The sequence below is a fragment of the Paroedura picta genome, chromosome 1 (genome assembly GCF_049243985.1).
Source record: "Paroedura picta isolate Pp20150507F chromosome 1, Ppicta_v3.0, whole genome shotgun sequence".
In the NCBI taxonomy this organism is placed as follows: Eukaryota; Metazoa; Chordata; class Lepidosauria; order Squamata; family Gekkonidae; genus Paroedura; species Paroedura picta.
The window spans coordinates 86,001,120-86,025,109 of NC_135369.1; the positions used below are offsets into that span (position 1 = coordinate 86,001,120).

At 43.0% G+C, this 23,990-nt stretch overlaps 1 protein-coding gene across 5 annotated transcripts in view; it reads right to left on the reverse strand.

Annotated features, from left to right (window-relative positions):
• The window catches only part of DISC1 (DISC1 scaffold protein), a 483,193-nt gene that overhangs the window by 280,999 nt on the left and 178,204 nt on the right, over positions 1-23,990 (reverse strand). For all 5 annotated transcript variants that reach the window (XR_013232748.1, XR_013232750.1, XM_077346332.1 and 2 more), the window contains one exon: positions 16,906-17,152. Coding sequence is in view for 3 of the 5 variants with exons in the window: in XM_077346332.1 (XP_077202447.1) it covers positions 16,906-17,152 (247 nt within the window). In the remaining 2 variants the exon portion in view is untranslated. The remainder of the gene's footprint in view (positions 1-16,905; positions 17,153-23,990) is intronic.

The following is a 23,990-nucleotide window of genomic DNA, read 5'->3' on the forward strand; positions in this document are numbered from 1 at the left end:
AAACTTAACATTATGACATAGTGAGAAGAATGATTTGTCTACTCCAAAGACCAAGATACATTTAGTTTTAAAAAGCCATTCTAATGTTCATTCAACAATAAAGCTGATATGCTTCTCCCATATCCTAAAATATCTTGTAGAAATAGCGTTTTAAATTTCTTTGGCAGAATTACTACAAGCAAGAAATTCAGACGGGGAAGAGAGGAAAGCTAGGCAAGAATATTAATTTCAAAAGGAGAGGGAGAGAGAGAGAACAGAACCACAGAGAAACCCATTTGTGAGGGACCAGACAAGTAGCAGGCAAGACGGGTGCATGCAGATTATGGGGACAATAAGTTCTGTTTAAATGTTTAAATGTTTAAATGTTAAAAATAATGTAGAAGTCACAGCACTGTATATAAAAATTGGAGGTAAAATGATTAGGTTTAATGGCAAATGAAGAACTTTGATTATGGAAAAGTTGCATGACAGAATAAGACAACAACAAAATAAAAGTATGAATGTCAAGTCTTTTGCAGGAAGCTGTGGCATCTGGCCTTCTGAAGTGACAAGGAAAGCAAACAATTCAGGAGAACTTGGTTCTTTCAAGAGCCACAATAGGCCTTTTCTGCACACATTGCTTACTTTTAAAAATTATTTTATATGAACGTATTAATTCTAAAATAGTTTATGTGCACATGTTTTAATATTTGGTCTGTATATTTTATGCTTTAAACTACAATTGTTACTGTAAATTGTTTTTGTATTGGTCAAGGACCGTAATAAATGAACTGAGTGAAAATCCTATCATGAAGAATGTGTTCTGCGCCTCACTGAGAAAAAGTGGATAGTTGTTGAAGTACTGTTTCGTTGGAGGGGGGCAGTTGTCTTATTGGTGAGTTTCAGACAGGGCATGTTTTTAGAAATTGTAGATAGATATTTTTCCACCTGTATTTACTGTTGGGTAGCCATTTAGCAGACCATTAAATCCTTTCTCTCTCCTTCATCAAGTTTGCAAAGCAGAGACCAGCACAAACAGGTGGGGACGAGGCAAGCCAGGAAGGGAACCACAGCCCAACAGAGGAGGCAGAAGCCTAAGGAACAGGTTGGCAGTGCAGCCTGGCTAGAAAAACCAGTTGAACCACCCCAACCAGCAACACATATGTCCCCCCACCCTTACCCACTGGTTCCACTCAGTGCTTTATGAAGCTGAGCCAGGTAAGGTTGGTCAGGGAGATGTGAGCCAGGAAAGGAGCCATAGCGTGGCAGAGGTGACAGCAGCCAGGGGAGCAGCTTGGACATGCAGCCCAGCTGGAAGAGCAAGTTGAGCTGCCCCACATGGCAACAAGTATGGGTGCAGGAGGGCTTTTTTCTCCACCTTCCGTCACCAGCCCCACTTGGTGCTTTGCAATGCGGAGCTCAGTGTGGGGGAGGCAAGTGAGGGCCAGAGACAGCTGCCAAGATGAAAGGGAAAAGAATTGTTTTTTATGTAGCAAAAGGAGGAAATGGCTTCATTAAATTTTTGCTTAAAACTTTTAGATGCCTTGTCAATTACTTTTTCTCAGCTATCCAAGACCAGCTTTCAACTCCTAAAAGGTAAAGGTATCCCCTGTGCAAGCACCGAGTCATGTATGACCCTTGGGGTGATGCCCTCTAGCGTTTTCATGGCAGACTCAATACGGGGTGGTTTGCCAGTGCCTTCCCCAGTCATTACCGTTTACCCCCCAGCAGCAAGCTGGGTACTCATTTTACCAACCTCGGAAGAATGGAAGGCTGAGTCAACCTTGAGCCGGCTGCTGGGATCGAACTCCCAGCCTCATGGGCGGAGCTTTCAGATTGTATGTCTGCTGCCTTAGCATTCTGCACCACAAGAGGCTCTTTCAACTCCTACTGATAGACTTTTTAAAAAGGGGGAATTCAGTTTCTAAACAGATGAAAGTGGGAAGAGCCATGAGGATTTAATAATCTGCTAAAATATCTATGCAACAGTAACTATAGAGAGATGAATACCTACTATTTCAAAAAAGCATGTTCTGCATGGAACTTACCAATAAAGATGGGCCTAAGATGCTACACAACGTGGGCAGTGGAAAAGTTGCCTCTGAGGGGGGGAAATGCCCGGGAGGGGGAATATCAGACAGAATTTTTATGCTTGTGAGTTACCTTCCTCTTGGGTGAGAAGGGGAAAAACTGGAGTAATATTCTCAAAAACCCCAGAGAAACATCAAAAGGAAAATGAACTGAGTACTGAATGGTGCAAAACCCATGCAAAAGGTAAAAGAAAACCCAATGCACATGCTCAGTGAAAATTTGGGGACATGCAGAATGATAAAATGCATGCAATTGGAATGCATGGTAAAAATGAAGGAAACCACCAGTGCTTAAAGGGCCACAATCTCCCCTTTTGGAAACTGACACCATTACCTCCAGGCTATTGAATTCATGAAAGTGACAGCAATGCTGGGGCTGACAGGGAGGAAACAACTTTTTAAACTATTGGTGGCTGATAGCAGAAAATGACAGAGCCTCTTGTGGCGCAGAGTGGTAAGGCAGCCGTCTGAAAGTTTTGCCCATAAGGCTGGGAGTTCAATCCCAGCAGCCGGCTCAAGGTTGACTCAGCCTTCCATCCTTCCGAGGTCGGTAAAATGAGTACCCAGCTTGCTTGCTGGGGGGTAAACGGTCATGACTGGGGAAGGCACTGGCAAACCACCCCGTATTGAGTCTGCCATGAAAACGCTAGAGGGCGTCACCCCAAGGGTCAGACATGACTCGGTGCTTGCACAGGGGATACCTTTACCTTTACCTTTAGCAGAAAATGACATGGCCAAGCTGACAGACTGACCATGGATATTCTTCACACAATGCCACATAGTACTTCTTAATTTACCTGCTCACCATGTCTCCTGTGTTCATCTCATCTACTGAGCAACTAGAGTAGAGGGAAAACTTGACTGCTTGAAAGCTTGTATCAGGGAACAAAAAAGGAAGGGAAGGACTTCTTCATCAATGAACACTAGTAAAACTAAGTGTTTTGATGCCCAAAAATGTTTTCTGTAAAACTTTAAACACTTTAACCGAATTTGACATTCCAAAACTCCAAGGAGAATAATGGACTAATACCATTATATTTTTTAAAAATTAATATAGGGACAGAGTGAGTTAAAGGGCAGGGGAGGGATTCTCTATACTGGCCACCAAATGTCCTTGTGCCTGTACCAGATGACAGAAAACAATGAAGAACAAGTCATCCATCAAACTGTTAAATTGTTATCAGACACCCAGCAGGGTCTTGCATATTTTAGGACAGGAATACACCAGAGCAATTTACCAGACCAAAAAGCTATTAAGAAACACCTCTGTGAGTAGCATGCAGGAAGGGATAACAACATTGTAAGGAAACCTTGCTATCTAACAAGCTTTCAAGGAGGTCAGTCATGAAATTGTTTATTTTCTTGGCTCTGAAAATACATAACAGTACTGATTACTACGAGAGCATACATCTCAAAATATCAATGTTGTTCAACATGTTAGCCATTTGTTTAAAATAATTAGACTGGGTGGAAACCATCTTATTGTGCAGTTTTGTTCAGCACTTTGGGGGGAATTGAATGTTGAACAAAACCTTCATATACTGGCTATATCCAGAACTAATTTGAAAGAATTTTGAAATCCAAAACATAATTTATAAACATCAGTTGGCACTTAGCAGCCAACATTTCTGGATGTCAAGAAAAAACGCTACTAGCTTGGTGCAGGGGGAGAAACATCAAAGAATTGATCACCCCTAGAACCGAACATGAGATGAGAGTTCTTTACCACCAAGGAACCATCATTGTGGAAAATGCACAGTGTGTAAATACATGCTGGAAATAAATAAGTACACTCATTCTAATAATTTTTCGTTCAGCATCAAGGCCTTTATTACATGTGACTAAAAAAAACATCATTTATATGATTAAATGCAAATCTGGTTTAGGATATGTTGGAATGTCCACCGGAGCACTAAAAACTTGAATTATGGAGAATAGATATTGTATTTAAAATAATATAATGGATGCCCCTATTATCTAACACTGGAATGAACAAAAACATAAACTAGAAGACTGTCTTTTTTGGAATAGAGATAATTAAACTAGGTCATTTTTTAAAAAGCCAGCCAATTATTCTTACAATAACAAGAATGTTATTTCATCTTTAATTTTGACACCATATTTCCTAAGGGCTTGATTACAAGTTGGGACTTGAACTGCTTCTTATGAAAAAAACATATACTTACTATGCCTGTATCTCTTTAATTGTTTTAATATGTGATACCTGTAAGAGCATTTGGCTATTTAGGTTGTCCTTTATAAGTACAGTTAATTTAATTCTTTTGGGGCATGTCATAGAACAACCCCACTATACTAGAGCGGATGCCTTATTGATATCCTTTACTTAAAATCGAAAACCCCTTGATCGTTTTGATTGTAATTCAGCATTTTTCCAGCAGTATCTTTTTTGAAGATACAGTGACCAAAACTATATACAGCATTCTAACTGTGGCTGCATTAAGATACTGGTAGTTTTGTTCTCAACTACTTTTGTAACATACTCTGGGATGGTATTTTTCTTGTTCACTGCTGCTGCACGCTGTCACGGTGTTATGCCCCAAGATCTCTTTCTGGTCAGTCACAACCAGTTCAGATCCCAACTGTGTATATGTAAAGTCAGGTTTTAATTTTATTGTTTTGGCCCTATGTGCCTGACTTTATACTTACACTGAAAACCTCGTTTGTAAAGTGGTCACCCATTCACCCCATTCCTTCACACAATGTCTTAGTTCTATGCTATCAGCTTTCCATGAAAATACCAAAGCCAACAGTTTTGAAAATGTGATGTTTTAATACTTTTACACAAATGATTACGTGCACAATGCATATACATACATCAGATTAGGTGCATCTTCTAAAGGTGAGCTTGGGAATAAAGCAAAGGAAAGAAACCAAGGTAAGAAAAGGAATTCCTTTACAACTAAAGAGTTGCGTTTGCCAGTGGATACTGGGGAATAATCATTTTCACCAACTGCAGTGGAAAATATTAACATTATTTTCCAGCAGCAGCAATGCAATCTGCATGTGAAAAAAAGAGGTAGGAATGCTCCCTTTCTTTAAAAAAAAACAACAACTGCATAGCCTGCACTTTAGACCTTTCTCTGCAACAGAGAGTGCTTTATAAAATCCATGCTACTGTAAGCCCTAACACCACTAGAATGGATTTTTGTGGCATACCAGGTGCTTTTTGGCAAGAAGTATTCAGCTTCCCCTAAGATTTTTTCTGGCCCTGTCTGATAAAAGCAAAACTGGAGGTGCTTCCCGAGTGACAGGCATTAGCTTGAACTGCTGAACTGACCTGCCAGCTCTGGGATGCCAGTCTTGTTAACGGACTGAGCCGAAGGCAGAGATTGCTCTTTTTTTCTCAGATGTGTCTGAGCAGTGCCTGTTGAGTGCCATCCTAACCAAGAAGTGTTTAAATAGGTTCTGTGTCATGGCAATGTCTTCATCTGAATCCATATACACACCCAATTAAAATATTTGCAGTGGCACTACTGGGGACATGCAAGACGCTAAGAGGTATTTCCTCTTTCCATTTTTTAAAGTTAAAAAAGGTCCCATCCCACTGTTGTTTTTTAAAAGAGGTTTAAGGGATTTTTTATATGACACAATAATGTGAAGATTTTCTTTACTGAAGATGAATGTGTCTCTGCCATTTTTATATGCTAGTTTCCTCCATGCACATCTAAATGTTAAACTGCCGAATCTCCCTCCCATCCGATAGGCTATGTTTATTTATTCATTATATCCTGCCCATTTCCCAAGAAATTCAGACCAGTATTTTAGACTTATTCCAGTGCTATGAAACAGGTAACTAGGAATTCACTACTTGTCTGAGAAAAAAGAGTCTTGTAGTATCATGAAGAACAGTGAGGAAAAGCTACATATATTTTATCAACTTGCAAATATATGCCAAAGCTACGCCTCTACTCACACATACATTTTTGTCATAGCACCAAAGACAGAGAATATGATAAGGTGATCACAGTATAGAACTATCCTCCAAGGTGCCCGAGTCCATACTTCTTAATATGCTATGTACACCAATCTGCACACAAGACTAACTTTTTAGATGCCATTGTTTGCCAAGCAATTTCCACATACATTCTTTTTTTTAAAAAAATCTGTAGCTAATCACCAGAATGCATGAAACTGAACTGGAAGCATTAAATTTGTTCAGCCTACCTCTTTAGTTACTTGACTAAGAAATTCTGCATGAGGACATGCATTAGATAACATCACTGTCTATAACATGTTCCCCGTGACAAAAGAGAATGAGAAAGTTTCTAGAAAATCTGGAGGGAACCTTGTTTCCCATGCTGCTGAAACTCATGCTGATGGTGAGCTCCTTGTCTTCTGTGCTATGGCTTAACTATCTTGTTTATTTTTTTATGATGAGGTGACTTGATAGGTCCCTCTAGAGTCCAAAGCTGCCCCACTGTTTTCTACTAGCATCACAGATGGATACTAGTTTGCTGGAGGGGGTTGATGTACTTTGTACTGGAGACCATATGCTGTCTCCCTTGTTTACCTTGTGCAGCTCATGCTCCCTTGGCAGCTGCCAGTGGCTGACGTCTGGCCATCGTCCATGAACTACTGTTATCATTCTTTCCCGACAACAGGTGTTTCCTTTATCTTTGTGCCTCAGGGACTATAGAATTCTTTGTGCTCCAGAATAATTAATGAGTACATTTATGAGTACATTAAGTAATATATATAGTTTGTTCTTCTTTCATTAATTTTTATATGACCGAACAACCTTTTCCACTCGAAATGTTGCTTTCACCTGTTATAATATCTTTGCATGAAAATTGATAATTTTCACTATTGGGTCTGGAAATAAAATTTAAAAATATGACCTTACATTCTGCCTTGTTGTGCTCCACACAATCAAAGGCTTTAGCATAGTCAATGAAGCAGAAGTAGATGTTCTTCGGGAACTCCCTAGCTTTCTCCATGATCCAGTGCATGTTGGCAATTTGATCTCTAGTTCCTCTGCCTCTTCGAAATCCTGCCTGTACTTCTGGAAGTTCTCGGTCCACATATTGCTGGAGCCTAGCTTGTAGGATTTTGAGCATAACTTTGCTAGCATGAGAAATGAGTGCAATTCCTTAAAGCTAATTCCCCCAATTAATTAGGAAACTGTCTATTTGGGTAATAACCTCTCTATCTTCCCTTAATTTTTTGCCCACAACAGTACATTCCAAGAACTGGAATTTCTAGAATACTTGATAATTAATGACCCATGTTCTGGGCACTTATTTATTTTATGTGTTCTATTTTTATATTGCTGTTCCCAGTACCAGCTGGCCCATAACAGCTTATTACAAATATCGACAGTAAAACAGTAGATTAATAGCCTTAAAAAAAAAACCTCCCACCTCCCTAATCTCTCCACTCTGATCCCAAATAATTCCCATACCAGCCACCAACCACTGCCATATGAGCCCAGGAGATGTAACAGGCAGGTAACAGCCCCAGATAACAAGCATCAAAAGGCACGAAAAGAGCACTGGAGGAGAGGCCAGCTCTTCCATAACCTGGCCTCAACTGAACGCCTAATGGAAGAGCTCCATCTTACAGGCCCTATGGAACTGTAGAAGTTCTGTCAGTATCCTCAGCTTTCCTGAGGAGCAGGCCCTGCTATCTTGAAGGGGTTGAGTTTCAGCCAACTTTTATTGAGCCAGAATGTCACTGCTTCCAAACAACTGATGAATCTCGGGGGGGGGGGGGCATCCATCAAGAGATAGAGCTGGTTGTCATCAGTGTATTGACCAGTTGGGCCAGAGGGTGCATAAAGATGTTAAACAAGGTAGGAGAGAGTAATGCCTTACCACTACTCGTGCCTTACCACAATCCTCTGTGTCTGATCCTGGAGAAGAAGACCAACCATTGAAGGGATGTCCCCCAGATTCTATAGAACTTGAAAAATAAAAATGGAGATGTACTGGAGAAGTTTTACTATATTTGGACACCACCAGCTGCACTGTTTCCAGTAGCTACTGGAACACCAATGATCGTTGCTGGTTTGGCAGAATAGTTGTTATGTTTTGCTAATCTGTCTGGGCCAGAAGCAATGAACAAGAAGACTGGTAGAGTGTTGTGTGACTGTTATTTGTCACCACTGGAGTAATAAAACATGCCTGTATTTAGTCTAGAGAAGCCACAAGAGGAAAAACAGCAATGAGATAAGACTGAAAGGTCAGAGGAGAAAAAGGAGCTGGGGGGACAAAAAGAAGAGGAAGCAATTCTAAGGCTGCATCTTATGCCTCTTCCAAAGATCAATCATTTCATATTAACACCTTCTAAGCATTATTATGGCTGATATATATGTAATAAGTTTCCTGCCATCTATTTATTTAAAACATTTCTATGCCACCTTTCTACCCAATGACATTAAAACATTTCAACATTAAGGCATCAAGACATTGAAATAGCATCTGTAAACCACTCCGCAGAGCGGTAAGAATAATTCAGTAATGGCGTTGTTGGAAGAGAAAGGGGCGGGCCGAGTCCATGATAAAAACTCGAAGGGGCCAATTGGGAGCCCCTTGGCCCCTCCGAGTGTCAGTCCGGGGCCAAGGGGCCAATTGGGAGGCACACAGCGCGTGCCTCCCAATTGGCCACTTGGCCCATCCTGGACTTGGAGGTGAGGGGGCCGGGGGAAGAGGCTTCGTTGCCGGGAAAGGAGCAGCGGGCTCACTCCTTTCCTGCTGCCGAAGCTGGGACCTCAGGGGGGAGGGGGGAAAGGCTTTGGCGCGGCAAGAAGAGCAGGCCCACTGTGTCGGAGACATGGCGGCCCTGCTCCTTTCGCTGCGCCGAAGCTGGGACCTCAGGACGGGAGAGGGTAGGGGAGAGGCTTCAGTGCACTAAGAGAAGCAGGGCCTGCTCCTTTCACCACGCCAAAGCCAGGCCCTCGGGGGGGGGGAGGCAGCGGGGCCAGCGAGGCAGAGGCCCTGCAAGGAGCCCTGCAAGGCCGCCGGGGCCATCAGTGCCCATGCTAGCACCCACTGTATTTCTATATACAATGGGCTTTACATCTAGCTTAAAATATCTTCTAAATAATTAAATAAAATATAAAATATAAATAAAAAGCATAAAATAACTCTATATTCAATAAAACATATAAACACAAAAATACATAAGAACACAATGAGGGAGGATGGCCAATAGCAGTTACTAAACAAAACAAGGAAGTCTTCACTTCCTGGCAGAAGACAATGATAGATGGAGACAGATAAATCTCCCTTGGGAAGAAATTCCAACTTCTTGATACCATAACTAAAAAGGCCCTTTCTTAGGCTATCATCCATCTAGTCTCAGATAGCACAGACATTCAAATCAGGCCTCCAAAGATGACTAGAGTGCATAAGTCAGTTCATTTGGGAGTAGACAGGTGGGCTTTTCCCATTCTCTGTAGGGTTTGGTCAATACCAGTACCTTGAACTGGACCCAGAAAAAAAAATTGGGGAGCCAATGTAGATCTGGAGAGATATGGTCCCTATGACCCATTCCAGTCAACACTCTGGCCACAGCAGGCCAGGAAGGGCTGCAGCTTGCTCAACATACAAAGTTTGTAGAAGTCATCCCAGGCACCACTGCCAGCTATTTATCCAATATGAGGCCTAGGTCCATGATTACCCCCAAGCTACCAACCTGTTCCTTTAAGGCAGGGGTTCTCAACCTGGGGGTCGGGGCCCCTTTCGGAGTCGAATGATCCTTTTGCGTCAGGGCAAGCAGCTTGGCTGGGGGGGTGCCATCCATACAACAGCCTTGTGGGGTAGATCAAGATAGAACGTTCGTCTGTCTGGAGCAGCGGAAAAGAGTGAGATCGGTTTGTTGGGACAAGAGGCTGAACTGAGAAACCCCGGGAAAAAACCAATTTATATACAATCATGAGCAATGGATCTTCATGCCATTGGTCAGTTTTGGTTTAATTTCTTGCATAATTTTATGGTTGGGGTCACCGCAACATGAGGAGCTGTATTAAAGGGTCGCGGCATTAGGAAGGTTGAGAACCACTGTTTTAAGGGGATTGCAGCCTTATCCAGAATAGGGGCAAACAGTTTTCTGGGTCAGACCCTCCTCCTACTAATGTAATGTCTGTTTTCTTGGGTGTTAAATTTCAGCTTGTTCACCCACATCCATTTAAAAATTGACTCCAAGCACCCATTTCTACAGCCTCCCTGAGATTTAGAATTAGAATTGGGTTGTCGTCATCATCATCATTAATTTTTTATCCTGCCATTTCCTGGTGGTTTACAATGTTAAAAACATAACATCATAAATACAAGCTAAAAACCAGATAAAACAGAAAAACAAACAGTAATCCAAAAGATGGCAGTCAAAAGATTCCCGGCTGTCTCCATCCGATGTAAGTCTGGGGCCGATGAATGATGTAAAGCACTTGAGCAACCTATTTTCCTATCTGGTAGTAAACTGACTTAATATTTGAACTGGAATTCAATTACAGCAAGCAAGCGGACCAACAATACACAAAACAGCAATTCCCGGCTGTTTTTCAATCCTTATTGAATGTGTACAATGTAAGATTATGGGACTGGTGCTGTCCCATTGCTGGTCCAAAGATGCCCTGGGAGAAAACATCCCTTCATATTTGGGTGTTTCATCCACTTAGGCTGTATGCTAAGAGAGTATGGAATGATTTGCAAACATGTTGAAGGCCGCAAGCTTACTCAGGATCTCACACTGATCTCACACTGATACGACTAAAGGTAAAGGTAAAGGTAAAGGTATCCCCTGTGCAAGCACCGAGTCATGTCTGACCCTTGGGGTGACGCCCTCCAGCGTTTTCATGGCAGACTCAATACGGGGTGGTTTGCCAGTGCCTTCCCCAGTCATGACCGTTTACCCCCCAGCAAGCTGGGTACTCATTTTACCGACCTCGGAAGGATGGAAGGCTGAGTCAACCTTGAGCCGGCTGCTGGGATTGAACTCCCAGCCTTATGGGCAAAGCTTTCAGACGGCTGCCTTACCACTCTGCGCCACAAGAGGCTCCTGATACGACTAACTGCATGTTAAAAGGAGTAATGCTGTCTGCCTGGATTAGGGCATTCCCATTTTGCAAAGGAGAGGCTGGAATATAAAATTTCCACTCTTTAGACTTTCCATTAGAGCAGAACACCCACTCTAATTTAAGAAATGCAAACAGCTGCATGATAGACCACTTTCAATGTTTACAGTTAATTCTAAATATGCGGCCTCCTTCTTTGCTTATTTTTAACACACATGGCAGAGGTGAAGGAACAACTCAACAACATTACACAGTGGCAGTGGTAGGTATCTGAGAGACTGTAGCCTTTTCTTAAAGTGAGAACAAATGGTGATAGCATTCTCAGTATATCTGTGATGTCACTCTGGGACCATGGGGGCTCTCTAGAGGGCTTGCAGGCCACTGTAAACAAGCTAATGCCTTGTTACCAAATCCCTTTACAATATGGGGTTATGAGTACTGAAATAATATTTAGTTGCTGACCTTCACTGATGCTCAATGCTGACATTTATGAATGTGATAAATGGAGAGCCTCAAAACAATAATTTGGAGTTCTACAAATATGAAATTTAATTAAACTAAAAATAAAAGACCATGGATTTTTTAAATGCTTTGTCCTTTACACCCTGCATACCAACTCCCCAGACTAAAGGCTATTTTAATCTACAAGAATGTGTGTAGTCTGCTGACAAAAGCACTACAGCTGGCTCATAATCATGAAGTACTGCAAGATATAATCCAAATTTATTTGCAGGGAAGGAATGAAAGGCATGTTAAAAACTGTAGAAAGACTAAGCCTATTCAGGTATATACACACCATGTCCAGGAGCGGGACTGGCTTCTGTGTATGGTATGCTTGCCCCAATGCAGCCCTTCGTAGAGCTCCAGGGGGTCCCTAAAACAGCCCCAAGCCCAAGTCTCTTCCTCTTACTGTGCAGCCCCAGTCCAAACAGGCAGTGCTGGCAGCAGAACAGGAAAGGGAAGGAGGCCGGTTGCATCAGTCGCAGAGCTGAGGCCAGCAAAAGTCTTGAAGGAAGAGAGGTAGACAGTCACAATCACCCTGCCATGATGCCCTCGCTGACCACTCAAGCGGTGCCAGGGAAGGAAGAAACCATCATGCCAACTCAAACCTCACCTGCCTCAAAGCCACTGAACTGAAGCAATAGGCAGGTGCCCCTGACCAACTCCCCACAGGGAGCAGGAGAAGAGGCATGCCTGCCCTCTTGGGCATGTGTCAAGCCCTATCAACACTGAGGGTAGGAGGCAGTGGAAGTGCATGGGGTGGAGCAGAAAAGTGGAGGCCCAACGGCAGCAGCCATGGTCTGACAGGCCAACAAACAGTGGGGAGATAGGGCCAGAACAAGGGAGGGAGGTTTAAAAGGAGATTCAGGGAAGTAAGCCAAAGAGGCACAGGACGGAGACCAGAGTTGGAAGGAGAAGGGCACAGGTGGACCAGACCTCTCCTTCCCAGGGCTGATTCATCCATGTAGTACATGCTATAGGTCCCACACTTCCAGAAGCCCTGCACAGTGCCTCCCATCCACCATGGACCAGAGCCGTAGCCTCTCTCCTTTCCCCCTTTTCCTTTAAGGACACTCAAAATGACACCCCTTTCCACTGTAGGATGGCCCTCTGCCTTCAGTCTGGCAGTTTCTTGTGGTATTGTACTCTGCTACAGGCCCTGCAAATCCTTAAACCACTCCTACCCCTCCCATCCTGAGGCTTGCTGAGAATTCCTATGAGCAACCAGCAGGACAGTGGACAGCATCCCCCAGGGGAAGTCCTCTAGGCATGTCACTCTCCATTTTTCTAAGGGATGGAAATTCATTTCCACCATCTGCTGAACACAGCCAATTTCCCTCCCTTCTCCTGTAATCTATGGCTTCACAGGTGATAAAGCTTTGCTTGCTTAGCAAGCAAAGCTTTAACTTTGCTTCTGTGGGTTGTACTTCTGTGGGCTGGATCACGCCTCAATGATTCTGTTAAACCTTGGCTGATTCTTCACTTACTTTGTTTATTCCACTGTGGATCCTGCTAAATTCAGATTAATTTGAACTCGGGTCTTCCTCTATCCCCCCACCCCCACTGAAACAGAAAAGTGTTCTGCACATGATTAGGGAAGCTCAGAAGGGGGGGGGGAGCCAAGTGCAGCAGGAGCCTCTTTCTTTCTTTTATTGAAGTGTGGGGTGTGTGTGTGTGAAAGAGGATTGGAGACAGCAGAGGAGGGAGAATAAATCCAAGAGGCAAATCTCTGCCGGGAGAAGTTAGGGCTTCTGGAACTTCTGCTGAGAGAAGTTAGGGCTTCCCCTTTAAGGGAAGCCTTGCAACCTGGGAACGAGGAAGCCTTTAAACTGATGCCCTGGCCAATCAAGGCTTTTCTACAATGTTGGAGGCTCATCAGCAAGTTATTTCGGGGAAAACAGACAGCTGCACGCTTGCTCATGCCAATTTTTCAAATATCGAGAGTTATATACACTCCATGATATTGTGGGGGAAAGGTAGGGTCACTTTGGATCAATCATGCTTGTTGCAGATGAAAAATTTAAATAGCCCAAAATCAAAATGGAAATCGCATTCAGAGTAGACAGCAATAATTGCATTTACCTGGGATTGGAATAAAAGCTCCATGCAGATTCAGCCCTTCTCCCCCTCCACTTGTCTTGTGACTGGAACAGAGCAAATCCCAGTCCAGTACAAAGACTCCACTAGAGCAAGTGGGAATATAAACCATTTCCTCATAAGAGTAGGGTGACTCTGAGGCCAAAGTCAACCTGCATGTTCAGACTGAAAATCCCATCTATAGCACAACATGCACCTAAACACACAACAGAAATCAAACAGATGCAACAGACTAAATTGCCTCTGCTTTACCCAAGCAGGCTTAAAGGAAGCACGTGGCAGTCTCCACCATGCAACTGCCATTGTTCCTCTTGGAAGAAAAGTGACTCAGCACATCTGGACACTGGGGGAGGGCACTATATTTCTCTTTGCACAAGAACCAGACTAGACTGATATATTCTCTTCATCACAACTGACTTGCACAGTTTGTGATACTACATGAGCACATTAATAGCATCCAGCTTATTTATTTCCTGTACAGAGAATCTTACATTCCAGTTTGTTTTACTGCATGATGGCAAATTATAATCTCGCCTATTATGTTATGTCTTCGATCTAGACTAGTGTTTCCACAGGTACAAGGATTTCTGCTTGTAGAATGGTTTTTTTCCTGCCTCCCTCATCCTATGGCAGCCAGAAATACCCCTGAATTCTTCTTCCCAACCAACAGGATTTTAGGGGGCTGTTTTGCTATGGGAGAGGAAAGCGAGAAAGTTATGTTTTGTAGGTGGAAATCCTCATGCCCATGGAAATGCTCATCTGGATCACAGCCCATAGATTCTTTGTTTTTCAATTAATTAATACCCACGTATAGCGCCATAATAATTGTTTAAATGGTTCATAGCAGAATCCAAATATCAAGCTGTAGAGTAATTACAAGTCCAGTAAGCTTTTTGCCCCCAGAACAAGAACTCAGATGGAATAACAGAGAAAGTAAAAGGTAGGAACTGACAATTCCACAAGATCAGAGCACAGGCGGTCCAACATTTTAAAAGCAATCTGTCATTCCATTCCAATGAGAACATGCGATTTAACTGGTGAGCCTTCTCTCGGTTTGAAAGCAACAAAGCAAATCAGAGGGGCACACAAATCAATAGAAAGCCAATACCTGAAACATGACAGTGTCATTGAAAGAGCATTTGCTGGGGGAAGGAGAAAAATGGGGCTGGGGATGTGATTCCTTTGGATTAAGGGAGCAGGACCTCAAGCTGTGGGTTAAGAAATTTCCACAGATTTGGGATCAGTGCTAGGAGAGGGTAGAATTTGTGGAGAGAAGAGTTCAGCAGGGATGAGATGTCATAGAGCCCACTTGCCAAATCTGTTGTTTTTTCCAGGAGAACTTGTGTCCCCAAAATGGCAGCCTTACACACAATTTTTCCTAGAGGACTCCTGTGAGGCTCTGGGTGAGGCCTTAAACCACATTTTAAAAGTTATGGGCATTTTTTTTGTTCTTAATATTACAGTAAATCTTCCGAGTGCCTTACCCTCCGAGTGCTCCTCTGCTACAGAACAGTTTTCTTGTGTTATTTGCCTCTCTGAATGCCCCTCCTTCCTAGGCCCTAACTCTTAGTGACTCACAGAGGGAAATCATGGACTTGCTGATTAGTTAAAAGCTAATCTTTATTTTTATTTATTTATGTTGCGATTTATATCCCGCTGCTGTCAACAAGCTGGCTCACGGTATGTCACACTACCTTTAGGCCTTAAACTGAGCTGGAATGGTTTACTAGGGTGCTTAAAACCATTTTCTGGCAGAGAATCTGAGTTCAAGCCACCAGTCATGGTTTAAATTAAGCCCAAGCATCTGAAAGCAAGAAGATGTAGAATCATTTAAAAAATCATTAATCTCCTACACATGCATGACCCTGATAGGAGTGGCATTTAAATGAAGCCTAAGAGCCCTTAGCTCAGTTTTCTGGAAGTTTTGTTCCATTTTGAGGCTCAAGATACCAAGCAATATTATTACTAGCATTGTCTTTGCAAGTTGAAGATGGCAGGGATCATTCACAATAACCTTAGTTTGTGGAAAGGTTAAAATTAGCATTTACAATTTAATTCTGAACACAATGTCTTAAGCCAGTCTTAAAGTTCCAGTATTGTAGTGGCATGCTTTCTGGTAAATCTCAATCAGTTGTTAGTTCACAAGCATTACTATATAATCCACAATTCATCAGGTATTAACCCTCTGTATTGTTAAGTACTTTAATTTTTTGTGAACAAGATACAAAGATATTAAGGAAAACTAAACAATGTAGTACTTGTGGAATTGTATCAGAACTTTCATAGCTTTGCAAAGTAATTAAACAGTCTACCTACTATAATATTTTGTTAATATTCAACACCTTTCAGAGAGAGCCATGTCTTAAGTGTTGGCTGTCTGTCACAATATAATAACATTGGAGAAAATCTCAGACTAATTCAAATTCACTTTCAAAATGCATAGTTGCATATATACACATTAGCTCATACAGTTCAACCAATACAATTTAGACCACTTTAGAATGGACCCTGGAGAATGGTAGAGGACAGGAAGGCTTGGAGGATCATTGTCCATGGGGTCGCGATGGATCAGACGCGACTTCGCAACTAACAACAACAAGAAGAATAGCCCTGCTGCTTCTCCAAACGCAACCCAGGGTCTGGTAATTAAAGTTTTTTTCTGGTCTCTAAGTCTGCTTAATTAATCTCCTGGGTCTTAAGAAATCAGAGCAGTTGCAGCTCAGAGGTAAAGTGTATACTCTACTTGGATGAAGTCCAGATTTCATCCAGGTTGGATGAAATCCTGGCAGAAGGAAGCAGGGATGAGTACAGCCCATTGTCAGGCATAGTTGAAATGGAACACATATCTTACTTGTTACAAAGCAGCTTCTATAATAGTAGTAACTCTGTTCTAAACAAGGTCATACTCAAAACTTTGCATAGTAAACATAGTTACTAAGTTCCTGCAGAGAAGTTGTTTTCCAATCTGTGGGAAACTCAGTATGTATACATGCAGCAGTTGACAAGTTGATAGGGTTGTCCCATGTATTATGAATGGCACCCTGTTACCCATTATGTTAAGCTGGAATTTAATTTGATAACATGTGATATAAACCCCTATTGGCATCATCATCTGATGTGTAAGTGTCACTCTTAATCTGGGCCCAAGAAGAAAACAATGACATCAATGGAAAAACTGAAAATAAACAAAAAACACTTTGATACCTCTTTTGAGTCCCAGTGTGCTTTGTTTTGGGTAACAGGATACTTGGAGTCTTTAACTGGGAAGTGTTTTGATTGTTGCCGCTTGGTGCTCAACAACACCTCGACTGCATCCTCCACTTCATCTGTCTGGCTCTCTTCTCCATCACAAACACCACAGCCACCTTCTTTCCATTGAAACTCCTGGATCAACAGCTGGCAGGCCTCTAAGTCAACTTCCCACACTCTTTCAAGAAACTGGCTCACACAGCTGCGGGGGGGGGAGCCAAAATAAAATAAGAATGCTGTTCAGAAATAATAATAGTCCATATTTTATGTAATGCTCTGGATTATATTTTAACTGATAAAAATGGCAGTTCTCATTAAAAAGATTCTGCAGATTATTGTCATTTTCCAAGTGATAACAGATTATTTCAGTCTGATTTGCAGAAAATGTGATCCCTGCCAACAAACATCAAGGGAGAACCTGTAACAGGATACTGTTTGATACCTGTAAAGTTATACTTGAACTAGGCCTGAAACTCCACAGTTATTGTGACAATTCTGTGCCTTATTCACAACAGGCAACTGTAGCCTCACAATTTCTTTCTGCCATCAGTGCTCGCTACCCAATGTTCCAAGGGATTCCAGTATGTATATCGGTCTTCCACATTCATTTCATTGGTGGGTAATCCATGTAAAAGTATAAAAAAACAGTTCTTGTATACACGCAGAAGTTGTTGGATTGGGCATAAAGCTAGGTTTCGTGCATAACTATGTCTTTAAGTCTCATTGATTTCAGACTTCATGATGCCAGCAGGCAGAAGGGTACAACACTACTGACTTCAAAAAGAATTAAGGAAGTTTAACTATGCAAAGTAATGCAGGGATACTTGCTATTTGTTATATAATTTAATTTCCTCAGAGTATAACGTGTATAAAACTAAGACAAACTGTTTTAAAACTGAAGAAGAAGAGGAAGAGTTTCTCTACCCGATGGAGGCTCAAAGCAGCTTACAGTCGCCTTCCCTTTTTTCTCCCCACAACAGACACCCTGTGAGGTAGGTGAGGCTATGACCGATTATGCACAGGGTGGATAGTCTGGGGTGGCAGCAGCAGGGAAAATCCCTGATTATGCATGATGATGCTGCCATCCTGGCCCTGGCCCAGTGCAGCGCCCCAGGTGTTTCAAGGTATGCGAAAGCGGAAACTCCTGCATTCCCCATGATAACACAGGTGCCATCCGCAGCCCTCCTGGGCCATCCCCATGCATAACCCCTGACCCACCATGTCCCTGCAAGGACATGGCCCTGGAGCAGGACGAGGCATTCCCCCACCCTCACCTTGGCGGGAGAGCAGCATGCTGCTCCCCTGCAATTGTGCGGTGGGGGCACCATGCCCCCCACTCCCCCCAGCTACCTCTGCACAGCACACCGGGCTCTCCCAGTCCTGGCATTGTGTGTACTACACTGCAGTAGTTTGCATGCGCTGGGAGATTCCCTCTCCTGTGTGTATGCAGGAAGCAGTGGGGCATGCCACCCTGCTGCAAAGATCCAGCTGCAGCTCGGCAAGGCTGCTGCCATGCATAATCAGTCTGACAGAGCCCTGATATTACTGCTCGGTCAGAACAGTGTTACCAGTGCTGTGGTAAGCCCAAGGTCACCCAGCTGGCTGCATGTGGGGGAGCGCGGAATCAAACCCGGCTCACCAGATTAGAAGTCGATATTCCTAACCACTACACCAAGCTGTCTCTCAGGAGTGCATATATGCCTGTTTCACATATCAACTTTAATCATCTTCTATTGGGATAGGCCTATTATACTGCTTATCAATGGCTATTTATTAATTGTGCAGAGATTTCCTGAATTTCAGTGTATATAAATAACACCAGAAAAACTATAACCCCAGGAAAACTTCAAGCTGCAGTATTTTGAGGTGTGTGGATACTTATAACTCAGAAACACAACCACTGAATTATTATTGTAGGTAGAAAATCCTGCCTTCCACAGGACACTCCACTGGGGCCAGTTGTGGCCTCACTTTCTGCCATGGCCATGTGTTGTGCCATGTCCTTTTCTCTGCCCCGTGGCTGGGTCTATACTGTGGATTCAAGTTACATGACTATTTTAGCTATTTATTATTTGACTTATTTGACTTACAAACTGCCCCTCTCCACTAGTTAGTATGGAGATGGCTTGAATTCCAGTAGCACAAGATCACTTTTAAACAGAAATGGGAACATTCTTAGCAGAAAGCATATTAGTAAGTCTGTATTCCATTTAGTCAGATATATTCTATTATTATAAAACTAGTAATCAAGCCCGCTGTAAGCTAAATACAGCAGGCGCTAGACCAGGGAGGTCCCGGCAGTTGCGCGGAGTGCGGCTGCTGGGGGCTCCCTTTGTCGGGGGCCTGACTCGGCGAGAGGCCTCTCGCTGCGTCAGGCCGTCAGGCAAGGAGTCCCCGGCAGCTGCGCGGAGGTTCCTTTTGTGGGTGGCCTAATGCGGCGAGAGGCGCTTCGTGCCTCTCGCCGTGTCAGGCCGCCGGGCAGGGAGCCCCCTGGCATCCACGCGGCCGCCTGATGCGTCGGAGGTGCTTTGCGCCTCCCGACGCGTCAGGCCGCCATCATGGGAGCAACTGCGAGCCACGTGGTTGCTTCCTTGTCAGCAGGGTGGGGATTGGCCCGGCCGATGGTCTGTCCGGAGGAAGGGGCCAATCAGGCCCCTTCCTCATCACGGACAAAGCCCTCCCACCAAGGGCTTAATGAATTATTTAGTCCGTGGCGCCCACGGCGCCACGGGCGTGTTAAGGATGGCAACAATATGATCCAGATCAATGGCAACAAGATCACAGCATTTACACAGAATTTCAACCATTTAAAATGTTTTACGTTTCTTATGTTACCTAAAAAAAGATCTTCTCATAGGTCTATGGTTGCCAGGTCTCCCCGGCTGCTGGTACAAAATTAAGCAGTAGGGTTGCTAGATCCAGGTTGAGACAGTCCTGGGCATTTGGTGATAGGGCCTGGGGAGAACATGGACCTCCGTGGAGTACAATTCCATAGGTTCTACCCTCCAAAGCAATCATTTTCTCCAGGGGAATGGGTCTCTGTAGTCTGGAGGAGGGGAGGGATCATCAAAGCTAATTATTTCTTCAAAATCACTCATCCTACATTAAATTTTAGTAACCTGAAAAACTTAGAATAGGTCACTGATTACAATTAAGCATGTTCCTTCTCAATTTTATCTTTCTTTGAAACACCAGGATGCAAAATGATGCCATATATTGAGTGGGGTGTTATGGGCTGGATTCCAGGGATGAGAAGCTTCTTGGAAGATGGTTTGGTTTGCGTGCAAGATCTAATGAGGGAGAAGAAGCAAAGGTTCCTCAAGTTAGGTTAAACCGTATTAGAGATATTCTGATTGATTGATTAACAAAACCGCAGTTTGTCTCCCCAACTTTGTTCCTACAGTTACAGGGTTTTCAAATTATTATTTAAACATTTGTATGACCCTTTTCTTCTGAGGAACTCAGCAGAACTCGAGGCATGCACAACATTTTTAATGAATGGGCCAGCCAGATAAGAGTGGGGGTGATTGTGATGATGCTGACAGTAGCTGATATGGGTGGTTGATGTATGAAATTCCTGCCTCAAGGCATCTATTTCAACTTGATCATTGGTTTCTTCCACTGATGGATTTATGATCATTGAAAGCACTCCCCAGAGCATATATTTCTCTACCAGTGGTCATTATAGTTCAAATATTTTCCAAAAAAATTAATATTATATTTGAATGAAAAGTGGTACATAAAACACTTTAATTGTACTTCATAATTGGTTTTGGCGATTAGATCTAAATTATACAAGACACATTCATCTTTAAAATGGTTTATTTGTCAGAACTTTTAATTGGATTCCTTTATCATCTTGTAATGAGTTTTGTGATATCAATGTATATGAAGGGTGACATACAAAAAAATTGCTGTATAAAAGCATACAGTAGTGGGAAAAATTAATTAGCCCAGTATATTCTTTAATATAATGAAATTAACTTTGGGAGGCAAAGGATCTGCACTCTACTATTGTTATAAATGTTCTTCATAACTGCTGCACAATTAAATATTGATTTTCAAAGGTATGCCTCTAGATTATTGGAATATAACAGTTGATAGAGCATTGTGAAAAAGTAAACAGAATCCAGCTCATTGGTATGAGTTAGTATAGTCAGCTATACTATAGTTAGTATAGACAGTTAACTATCGTCAGCTTGAGTTTTTGGGCAGTTTTTCTATTGAAAATTAATCACTACTTAGGACTGGCCAGATATAAGATTGAAAAGGCACTATTTCAAATTACAGGAAAGGAGGTCCCACTTAAATATTAGAAAACATTTTCTGATAATGAGGATGGCTTGTAGATAGAATGTGCTGCCTTGGAGGATCGTGGAATCTCCTTTGTTGATGTGGGACACATCTTCTGGCATGCCTCATCAAACGGAAATGTAGGTGCATATGACGTCTGTTGTCTCGCCCATGAAGTGCACCTGAAGATGGAGGGTAAAGCCAGTGGCCCCGCTGAACCCTAGGCAGCCACTGCATGACCTACTGGGGCCAGGGCAGCCTCTGCATGAACTGCAAGGGGCTGAAGCGGCAGCTGCCCCACCACCAAGGTGGTGTGCAGCCCATGGAGCCGAGGCAACAGAGGAGGAGCAGGTAAGTGGAAGGGCAGAAAAAGAGTGAGTGTGCCCGTGTGGACTTGCACATGTGCACGTGGGTGCACATGACCCACAGGGGTTGAGGCAGCAGAGGAGCAGGTAAGCAGGAGGGGAAAAGGAAGGGAGTGAGTTTGTGTGCATGTGTGTTTGCTTGCTCGGCGGGAGGGAGGTTGGGAAACCCCTAGGTAAAGGGGGAAATGGGAGGTGTGTGCCTTTGCACTTGACTGAGGAGAGAGGAAGCAAGGAGGAGGTTGGGAAACCAACAGGTATGGGGGAAACCGGCAGGGAGGGGAGGGAAAGGCATCTCTGTGTATGTGTTTTTGTGTGTGTGAGGGAAGGAGGGTGCCCTGACAAAGTCGTTCCAGAGAAGGTATGTGTCCCACATACCCTCTGAGAGTCAGAGTGTCGGGACAAATTTTTTGGAAGTTGTTAAGAGGAGATTGGATGAGCACCTGTCAAGAGTTGTTTTTTTTAAGTCCCCAGGAAGGTAGGGGACTGGACTGGATGGCCCTTTGTGGTTTCTTCCAGCTCTGTGTGATTCTGTTTTTTATTTTAATTGGATCTTAAATGAATAATATTTGAGTAAAGAAGTTCTGGTTTCTTTTACAACATATTCTTTCCTTTACTAATACTATATAACAGCCAATCAAATTTAACCCCCTAGAGACCTTCCAAATCAAATATTTTGTACTGTTTTTACTGACATGATATAATTATTTTGAACATGAACTTAGTTTTTGTTTTATATATAACTAATTTCTATAATTGCACAGCTTCTGAAATCACTAATACTGAGAAATCAGTGAAGTGCTTCTTGGTAAAAGAATCCTATGCTACATTTTATCATTTCTGCCGTACAGTCACTGATGAGAGGAAAAAAAGGAGCAGATGGGCTGCAATCATGAACATAAGAAGGAGCATTTATATACAACTATCACTCCTAGTTATAATAGATGGGCAGCATAAAAAGAAAGGCATTTCTCAAAGTAAGCTCCATTTTAAAAGAGTGGAATTTACTTCCACATCATGTAAATCAAACTCCTTGTTACTTAGAAGATCTATAATCAGATCTCCTGATCTTATTTTCAAGGCTACAAAATTAAATGATGGGCAGGGAGCAGAGGTGTATCTAATGTGTGCATTTGGGACACAAGCCCTAGGCACCATATAAGGGGTGTGGTAGGGAGTGATCCATGCCCTGACCATTGTCAGTGGGGGCCTGCTAGGTGCAGGAGGCTTGCAAGTGGCCCTGGGCACCCCCCAAACATACCACCAATGCCAGCCCCTGAGACCGGAGGATGGCAGCTCATGATACCCATCTAGACATCATGGCCCTGAGGCATGTGAGGCTCTCCTCATTGACTGTATGCTGCCATAAGGGACCTGCTGCCCAGGGTGCCCCCCACCTAGGCAAACAATGCTAGCTTTTGCAGGTGGAGGATGGCAGTGTGTAGCACCCAACCAGACACCACAGCCCTCCATTCACAAGGTGCGGCCATCTATCAAGAGCTGTCTCCATGTGGAATGCCATTCCCACCAGTTCCAAACCCTGGCCCAAGACTCCCTTGGCCTCCAAAGCCTTCTGAAAGGAAGTGCTTATCAGGGCTTTTATATGTGGTTTATGTGCTTTAGACTCCAACCTTGGCTATATAGCTCAATTAATAAGACATTAGCCTGAAAATCAAAATGTTGTGGGTTCAACCTACCCACTGGTGCTTATTTTTTTTCCTCATGGTCGATTCAGTTTACATTTTTTGCTTCTGAAAACATGGTACAGCTATTTTTAAAACATGACCTTTTCAAAAAAAAATAAACCCACAACATTCTGATTTTCAGGCTAACATCTTACTAATTGAGCTGGGCCTGCCTTTTTATTAGGCTCCATTCTTGACAGGAAGAGGTTGCCCCACCTGCTGCAGTCCTGCCCTGCCTCTGCACCAGCTGTGCTAAAACTCAGCCAGGCTAGTGGCAGCGCATATGACTCCTATGACCTCACATGGGCATCCCTTCCCATGTTCCTATCATCCATTGGGAGGACTGAGTATCATATTTTGCCTGCCTTCCTCCCCCACATTAGCTAACAACAACGGAGTGAGATGTGGAGTGATCTGAATAAAAGAAATAGCATAGGGAGACAGATTATGACACTTTCCCCAACACTGAAGTTCTCTTTCTGTTCTTCCCTCCAGGGGCTTTTAGACTAAAACAAACAAGACAAACAAACAAAACAAAACAGAAGATCTAAATATGGACTGTAACTTGGCTCTGATAGGATCCCTAAATGTATACATCAGGCTTTTCCCAGCGCTTTACAGTCTCTTTACAGGCACTCCGATTCACCAATTCCTAGTGGACTAATGACCAGTAATGCTCATTGCTCAGTGGACCAGTAAT